Source organism: Pygoscelis adeliae, unplaced genomic scaffold (assembly GCF_000699105.1).
Source record: "Pygoscelis adeliae isolate BGI_AS28 unplaced genomic scaffold, ASM69910v1 Scaffold681, whole genome shotgun sequence".
NCBI classification, from domain to species: Eukaryota; Metazoa; Chordata; class Aves; order Sphenisciformes; family Spheniscidae; genus Pygoscelis; species Pygoscelis adeliae.
The window spans coordinates 27,853-36,858 of NW_008824015.1; the positions used below are offsets into that span (position 1 = coordinate 27,853).

Sequence of the window (9,006 nt, forward strand, 5' to 3'; positions counted from 1 at the left end):
TAGGACAAACAGGACGACAGCCTTCCCCCCCCCGCCCGAGACAGCTCTGTCCCATGCTGGGGAGCCGAGAGGTGCCAGGCAGGGAAGAGCATCATCCCCCAGTCTGGGTCTTTGTTGCCTTCTCCTGCTCAGCAAAGGGTGGTTGTGTCCCTCCTGTTCCAGCGCGGGGACCCTGTGGGAGGCCGGCAAGCAGGCAGGGCCAGCCCGTAGGAAATAAAACCCTGCTCCTGCAGTCAAAACCTGGAAGGCACCGAGGGATCCCCTCATGGAGACTTAGATCCACTCCCAGAGACCTAGATCCCCTCCTGGATCTCTCTGTGCAGCCAAGACAGGTCCCCCCAGCCCTGCAGCGGGCTGGGCTCATGGGCAGGGTCTCAGCAGTACGTCTGTCCTGTTGCAGCCAGGTCCTGATGAAAGGAAGTCGGAGCTGCTGCCCGCCGGCTGGGAAGCCAACAAGGAGGTGTATACACTGCGCTACAAGTCCACGGACGATGCCCATGAGCTGCTGCTGAAGGCCATCATGGTGGAAGACAGTATGATCCTCAACGTCATGGTGAGCACCCAGGCTGGTCCCTGCGGGTTTGGGGTCCTTCAGGTGCAGCGGCTGCTGCCACCCAAAATGTGCAAAGAACAGCAGGGCCCATTTCTTAAATTTTTGCTGTTTCTTGTTCTACCTTGCAGCGATGTTTGTCCCTCAGGATGGGGCAGACCCAGGGGGTGTTAGGGGCTGCAGACCTGCCTGTGCGGCAGCAGATGTGGCCCAGTGTGAAGCTGGTCAAACACCAGCTGCATCAGGGCAGTGATGCGGTTTGCCTTGCACACTCTGGCCCAGGAAGTGCCCCTTTTGTGTCCCCTTCCCAGCTCAGGATTTTTCTGCAGACCTTTTCTCCTGTCCCCCACAAGCACCTGCCTGGGGTGTTCTTGCTTTCACCCTTTGCAGACCTGATTGGGAGAGCGAGCAGGGAGAGCCTCGCTGTACAGTGGGGTTTGTTTGCTCCTGGGGATTCGGGCACAGCACAGGGACGTGGCAGGAAGCAGGCAAGCCCATTCCTTGTGTCCCAAGCCCCTGGCTGTGGTTGTACCTGCTCCTTCCCTCGTTCCCAGCTCCGCTGGGCTGCTGACTCCGTGTTTCACCTGTCTTTTGCCAGGATCGCAGTTCTCAGAAGGTGGCAGATGTGACCTTGGCAGTGGCCGACTACATCAACCCGGAGCACCTGGACGATTTCCACAAGTAATCTCGGTTCCCCAGCATTTTCTGCAGGAGAAAATGTCCTGCCGGCACCGGGAGGGGGGCAGAGACCAGGTTAGGAGGAGCCTGGAGGACTCTTCTCCCCAGTACAAACCCTGGGGGCAGTCTAGCTAGCCCTGAAATGCAGCCAGAGCTCCCTCCTCTGCTTCCCTCTGTGCTGCTGGCAGGCAAGAGGGATTTAGGGGATGGTGGGACCCTGGGTCGGAGCCCAGGGGGGAGCCACCCCACCTGGGAACGGGCTGGGCCAGCCCAGCACTTTTATTTCCAGAGCACTGCCTGCCTGCCTGTGCTGGGCGGACACTGCCCAGTGGTGTTACAGCTTCAGCCATGAACCAGACGCCTTCAACCGTGGCCCAGACACTCTGTGGCTTTGCTAAAGCCCAGTGCTATGTGCTGTGGTTTCCTCCAGCGCAGAACTGGTCGGGTCATGGCCACGGCACAAGGGAGTCCCCCTGGGCTGGGTGGCACCTCTGCCCTCTCAAATAGGGTCAGGGCTTTGGTGCCACTGTGTGCTGTTACCCCTTCCCGTCCCCTCCGTGCTGCCAGCTGGGGACACGTTTTGTGCCAGGGACGCTTTGGGCATGTCCGTCCCCTCACCACCCCTCTCGCAGCCTGTCCAGCACCTTGCACCCAGGTGCTGTCACCTCCCCAGCCCACCACCTCACCTCTCCTCCCTGCAGGGTGTACAGGAACACTGAGGAGCTGAGGACAAGGATTGCTTCGGGCATCATCGCTCCCCTCAGGGCCACTGCAGAAAAGGCCAAAAAGGAGCCCGAGGCTGAGAAGAAGGATCCTGACTTGCCCCGGGATTACAACCCCCTGAGGGTCCCTCCCCGGCAGCCGGCAGGCACAAGAGCACCGTCCTGGTGAGTAAAGAGCGGGTGGCTGCTGATGGTCCTCCATTCGAAGGGACGTGGTCCTGGCACAGCTCTCCAATCTTCACCTCTGGTCCCCATCTTGCACACGTGGGATGGGGAGCAAAGGGGATCCAAACCCTCCCCAGCCAGTCTCAGCCTCGTTGACCGCATGCTTGGGTTTGATTTAAGTTGCCTGCTGAGGGATGGCCTGTTCCGGAGCTGTGTGTTGCTTTGACCCTCCTTTGGCACTGCCTAGGGGTGTCGCTGGAGACCTACAGACCCAGGAGGGAGAGGGCAGTGTGCAGGGCTGGGGTGAAGGTGAGGGGTGGAAGGAGGGAGACCCTGCTCTGTGCTGGCTGAGGGACCATCAGGGCTCCAGGGCTGGCAGAGCAGGGACAGCAGTGGGAAGGACAGTGGTGTCGTGGGGCCAAAGCAGCCTCCAGGAGGGACACCAGAGCGCTGGGTGTCGGATCGAGCCGTGGGCTCCAGCAGAGCTGTGGGGTCTGCTCGCAGCGGAGGGGAGAGGGCGTGTGGCGGGTGCAGAGCTCTGCCTTCGCTTGGCACAGAGCCGGGGCTGCCTCTAAGCCTCCCGCCTGCTGTGGCCGGTAGAGCTGCCCTCCCGGGACGGTGCACCCAGCCGGGGCTTGGGGCCAGGCCCAGGAGGTGCAGGCTTGGTGGAGGGGAACAGAGACCTCCTCTTGCTCTCCTGACCCCGCTTTCCCTTTGAAACTCTTTGCTGGCAAAGCTGGGGAGAGGGGACACACGGCACCCACTTCACCATCCCTCCCTGGCCCCTTCGTGCCCAGCCACCCCTCATACGTGGCAGGCGGGCTCCCCCCTCTCTCCCCCCACAGGCTGTAATCCCCTTTGACTGGAAGTCAGAGACACTGCGGTGGCTCTGCCGTCTCTTGGAGACCAGCCACGGCTTCTGCCTTGCGTGTCACCTCTTGCTTCCTTAACCCCACTGCTGTCTGCTGGTGCTCAGGGCTGCTCAGGGTGCGAGATGCTCCTCGGGGAGACCTGGGCAGACAGGCTGGAGCTGGGCACAGCTCTGAAACCGTGTTGTTGGTACATATTATTGGCAAGGAGATGTGACAGCTGGCTGCAGGCTCACCGCCCCCACGGCTTCTGCCTTGCGTGTCACCTCTTGCTTCCTTAACCCCACTGCTGTCTGCTGGTGCTCAGGGCTGCTCAGGGTGCGAGATGCTCCTCGGGGAGACCTGGGCAGACAGGCTGGAGCTGGGCACAGCTCTGAAACCGTGTTGTTGGTACATATTATTGGCAAGGAGATGTGACAGCTGGCTGCAGGCTCACCGCCCCGCTGTCCTCACACTCCTGGAAGCGGGACTGTCATTGTGTCTCCGACTGGGACATGCTGGAGAGCCTGGCCTAGCCTGGCACCACTCGGGGAGCCCCTGGCATGGAAACTCCCAGCATCCACAGGCAGCTCCAGCCTGGAGCAGTGGGAGCAGCAGGGCCCCCTTCATCTCAGCAAGCTTCCCGCAAGCCTGCCATGCACACCGGTGTCCACACCCAGCTGCACCCTGGAGCAGGGAATGCTGCGTCCTGGGCATGGGGTGGCTCCCAATGCCAGCCCACTCACGCAGGGTCCTGCAGGTCCCAGGGCCCTTTGGGTGCTGCAGTGCTTGCCGTGGGAGAGCACCCACGAGCACAGCACCGGCAACCGCGCTGGCTGCACTGCCCTGCCGGCTTGCTCGCTCCTGCTCGCTCCGTGCAGCCGGTCTCCCCTTCACTGAACGTCTCGCTGTGTTCTGTGTTTCAGGCCTTCCCCCTTGAGCCCCTTTGCTGTTGGTGGGGAAGACCTGGACCCTTTTGGGTGAGTATGGCTGGCAGAGGTCATGCTTTGCGTGCCTGGGGAGCATCCCCTGCTCTGCCCTTGGGATGTGTGGGGGTGGCTGGGGAGCTGCTCTGGAACAGCTGGAGTCCGCCTGGCTCAGGCGTCCAGCGAACCGTCTCTAAGCGCAGACAGCGATGGGACAGTTGCTCAGTGCAAATTGCAAGGGACCAATTGACAGTTGCTAAACCTCAATATGGTTCTAATATCGTAATAAGATCCCATCTCTTGCATAGATGATAGGTTGCAATCTGCGTCTGTTTAATAATCAGCTTGTATTCATTTAACATGCAGTAATTCCTTCAGTAAATCAAAGCTGAATACGTCGTTAAGTGTATGTAAGCCTCTAATTTAAAATGTTACCAGCTGCTGCGTCTACAGCCCAGCAGTCTGGAGAAGGGGGGGCTTAAAGCCGAGTCCACAGATTCTCGAGTCCTGGTTGTGAGCCTCCCGGCTGTCTGAGGCACTGGAGAGAAAGCCTGGGTAGGAGGAGGGCTGTCTGGGGGACCGATCTTCACAGATACGTGGTTGTCTTTGGTTTGGTCAGGCAAGGAGAACCTGTCATCTTCCATTCCAGTTAAAAGCACATAGTCAGACAAAAACCAACCCTTGGAGTCATTGTAGAGCGTCCTGCGGCCCAGGGGAGTCCTCTTTGGAACCACTCTCCTGTGGGGATCGCATTTTTTCCCCTCTTGCAAGACTTGGTTCTCCGTGGGTTTGGCTAGAAAAGGGCCAGCTAAAAACGTCCTGCCCAGCTGGAAGGAGAGGCCGGGAGCCTGGGTGGCTGGAAGGAAACCCGATAGCATGAGGAGAGGGGGTTCAGTTGTGGGGGGGGGACCCTGTTTCTCTCGCCGCCTCCAGCCCTTCATCAGAAGTTTCTCTATAAATGACAAAAAAGATTGTAAATGGAAGCAGATTTGTGCGCTGACACCTGCCAGCGCTGGGGCTAGAGACCCAGACTCCCAGGCATATGCTCGTGGGGCCTGGCTGTCCCGAGGCGCTTTGGGCAGCCGGCCTGGCGTAATGGAACTCATTAGCGCAGTTGTTAATGACTTGCACGATGGCAGCAGTGTCCAGAGGCTCCAGCCGAGTTTGCACAAAGCCGACCATGAGGAATGGCGCTCGCAGCGTGGGGCAGCTCCGAGGAGCCGCCGTGGTCAGCAAATGACTTCCAGGCAGCAATTTGGAAAGGTTGGCGGGAGCCCCAGCCGGGTCCGCCGAGCTCTTGCAACACTGCGCAGGGCAGGACGTGCCGCTCGCCCGGGAGCGCAGAGAGCAGGGACGGGAGTACGAGCTGGCAGCGAGGGCCAGCAGGTCCGACACTTCCCCAGGGGGTGGTCAGCAGCCCACTGGGACTCACCAGCCATTGCTGATGCCCTCAATGGCTCCTTGCAGGAACCGGGGGAAGAGGGAAGCTGCCTCTCCGCTGCTCCGAGTGGTTTTTTTGGCACTGGCTCTGAGGAAGGCAGGTGGGCGAGGGCTGTTGCTCCCCTGTGCGTGTCTGCAGCTAGCCCTGGGGGTTTGGTGGCACGGTGGTGCCCCGGACCTGGGTGTTTGCTGGTGCCCTGGCTTGGGCAGGCACGCTGCAGCTGTAAGACTCCCGCCTCGGCATGACGACGAGCTGTGATTCGCATCCTGCCCCTGACCTCGTGGCGTAGCGCGGGCAGGTTTGCAGAGCTGTGATAACCCCAGGTAGGAGCAGGGTGTGATGCATTTGGGTTCCCTCCTGTGGCGGACAGCAGCCTCCATGGGACAAGGATCTGCTGTGCCCCAGCACTCTTACATACGCACGCATACACACATCAAGTTCTCTCTGTCTTGCTGCCGTGGGCTCGCCTCGCTGGCTTGCCCTGGCCCGTGTTGCAGCGGGTTAGGGGTGCTTTCCTTCCCACGTGTTGTGTGTGGCACCCCGCATTCCCGGTGTTCCTGCAGCACAGGGACGTGCTTTGCTTCTCTCTCACCAGTGCTAATCTCATCTCCTTCTCTGCCTTTCCTCTCCCCAGAGGTCGGAGTGGGGGAATGATCGTGGATCCTCTCCGGTCTGGCTGCCCGCAGCCCGGCATTGACCCGTCGTCGGGCATTCCAGGACGGCTTCCCCCGGGAGCAGTTCCACCAGGCGCCAGATTCGACCCCTTTGGCCCATTAGGAGCTGGTAGATCTGGGTAGGTATTCGGCTGTGCCTGCTATCCCCAGCCTGCCCTCCGGGCTGCCCCTGGATCTCCTGGCTCGTCCCTGTTGCTGCGGGACTGAACTCTTGCTCCCGGTTTGACTCTGCTCTGAATTTCTTTCCAGGCCAGATCCCGACCACCTTCCCCCTCCAGGCTACGACGACATGTTCATGTGAGAAGTCACCGCATGGCTTCTCATGGCTGCAGCCAGAGCAGTCTCCTGGGAAGCAGGAGCACTTTCCCCTCTTCGCTTCCCGTTCGGTGGACTTCGATCTTTTCAGCAGCGTTTTTCTTCTCCCCGTTTGGGGCCATGTTCCTGTGTGTCAGACCAGCTATAAAGATTTCCCTGTGTGCAGAATAGAAGAGGAGGCAGTAGGTTCGTTTCTTTCTGTGCTCCTCTGAGGGTGCCTGGCTGTTTGCACCCAGCTGAAGTGGTCCTGCCCCGCACGAGGTGGCGGCGTGGGGTGCGGCGCGGCGCTCCGAGAACGGCCTGGGTGCTGTGGGGTTTCCTCCTCTGCTTCTCCGGGGTGGCACCGCTTTTGCTGCTGGGGTTACGCAAGCGGTCGGTGCTGAGGAGGGAGCTGGCTTCTTGCCGCTCCTGTGCTGGGGAGCTGCAGTAGCCTTACTGCAGGCGACAGCCGGAGCGGGCTCCCCAGGTAGAGATGGTTTCTCTCTTGCTCTTTATCCGAGCGAGGGGCTGATGGGCGTGAAAGGCTAAAAAGCTCAACCCAGGGGGTCTCCATGGGCAGACCCCCAGCAGCAGCTGAGATCAGCTTCCACATGGCCGTGCCCACTGGCTTTAAAGAGCACCACCAGCAGAGCCTTTAATGTGCATGAGAAGAGACATGTATTGAATTCCTGGCCCCACCTTGCCCCCTCTCTCCCCTGCAGCCGTGGTGTTTTTCATTCCCGGGGTGCACGCAAAGCCCCGCAGGCAGCGTGGCGAGGGCTGCCCGCCGGGCACCACACAGGGCTGGAGCAGGAGGGAAGGCGCTCGGTACCCACACGACCTGCCGGGCCCAGCGTTGGCTCTCCAGGCACGGCAGAGCTGAGCCCAGCACCGAGCTGGGGCCCTTCTGGGGACGCACACGGGGATTCTGCTGTGCAGAATCCCATCGCTCGGCCGTGGGATTTGCTTTGCAGAAGAGGTTTATAGAACACGTTTCCCTACCGTCAGTCCCGCTGCATGAGGCTGATGCGGCTCTGCCTGGCTGAACTCTGCCAAACAGCTCGGGGAGAATGGGTGAGATCTGCGTGGCTCAGGCTCCTGAGCTCTTTCTGGAATCCTCCTCCCTTCCCCGCAGCTCCCCCCCCAGGTCAGTTAATTTTGGGGCTGCAGCTCGTCTGTCCTGTCAGGGGTTCATACTATGTTTTTCTTCTCATGGTTTGATTTCTTGGAAGGATGTTCATGAGATTGAAATAAAAACCTGACAACGGTGGTGTGTTGGTGCTTGCTGGGGGTGGCCCCCCCCTGCTCCTCCGCCCCAGCCGCAACCCCTTTCTCCCCGCCGTGAGAAGAGAAGCCCCAAAGCTCTGCCCAGGCTGCGCCTGCCCTCCCCGAAGCGGAGGATTCACGCTGGGACACCGCTTGGTACCTTCCCCTGAGCAGCAGCACTTTTCCGAGACGATGTGACTGTATTAAGAAAATTAAGTGGAGAACAGCCCAGACTTGGCTCTGGCTGCGCTCCTTGTGGTAATTGGCTCTCCGGGGTATTGAATGCCGTCGGTACGCTGCGCGCAGCCGTCCTGGCGTAAATAAAAAGGGGGAAGTGATCCCCCCGTCTATCTCTTTTCCCCAAAGGCTTTTTCCTTTTAAAACCCCTTTGCCTACAAACGCAGCTAATAAAGCTGAGTTACGGTGTGTGCGACCCCGGGCTGCGTGCAGGTGGGAGCGGGGAGGACCAGCTGTAGAAATTCAGCACTGGGGGCAGCTGGAGTATCCCCTGCATCTCCCCAGGGCTGGTGCGTGGACCCCCGTGTTTGCAAGAGCTGGTTTCGAGCCCAGACCTGGCTGCGTGTCCCTGGGGCTTTTGGTGGACGGTCCCACCTGCGGATCCATGGATGGGCAGTGGGCGATGCCTGTGACCAGAGCAGACGGTGGCTATTCTCGCAGCATGGGTGGGATGGAGAGCGAGACCCAGGGCTTGGTGAGACCCCTGCTCCTGCTTGTCCCCTCTGTCCCCTCCGGCTCCTGGGGCAGCCTGAGCCCATCCACAGCTTTGCCCCGGGAGAAGGGAGCCCCTGACCTTGCTGCGTGGGGTTGAGAGACGCAGGGTGCTTGGGGAGAGAAAACAGCTTTGGCCTTATCAGAGGGGCCCCTCTCTGCGGGAGGCGGTTGCTTTCTGCGCCTGAATTAATCATGTTCTGCAACCTTTCAGGGAGGGAGAGACGCAGCCGGCTTTGATGGGGCTAATTAAAGCGAGCCAGCGCCGGGAGAGGCTGCGGCAGGTTCTGATAAACAATCTTTTGTCTGCAGCGCTCAGCCCCAGCGGGTTCGCGGTGCTGTGCAGCTGGGGGAGCAGGTGGGAAAGGAGAGGGGTTTCAAAGAGGGCAAGTGCCCGGCATTGAGCCGTGCCCGCTGCAGGCCCGTCCCTGAGCCTCGGGGCTCCCGGGCCTGTGCCATCCGCTCTCCAGAGAGGATGGGTAAAAGGAGGCAAGGATCCTCCTCTCCGGGTCAGAGAACGGTGGGGACAGGAGACCATCCCCGCGGCTGGCTCAGCTCACACCGAAGGGCGGCTGCGGAGCTGCCCGGAGCGCGGCAGAGGTGGTTCCCGAGGATCAGCGATCCCAAGCCCGTTCCTCACTCCATCCGCAGGGCTGGCGGCCAGGCGCAAGCCCCTTTCCCCGAGCACGGTTGGGCGGCAGCCGCCCCTGCCG

At 60.8% G+C, this 9,006-nt stretch overlaps 1 protein-coding gene across 1 annotated transcript; it reads left to right on the forward strand.

The window, feature by feature from the left end:
- Positions 1-400: 400 nt before the first annotated feature.
- Positions 401-6,490, forward strand: PSMF1 (proteasome (prosome, macropain) inhibitor subunit 1 (PI31); the record flags this gene model as incomplete). The annotated part of the gene is made up of 6 exons (XM_009326980.1): positions 401-553; positions 1,149-1,231; positions 1,930-2,115; positions 3,890-3,943; positions 5,965-6,123; positions 6,254-6,490. Coding segments are annotated over 6 exons (687 nt in total), but the record flags the coding sequence as incomplete, so codon positions are not given.
- Between the last annotated feature and the right edge of the window lie 2,516 nt (positions 6,491-9,006).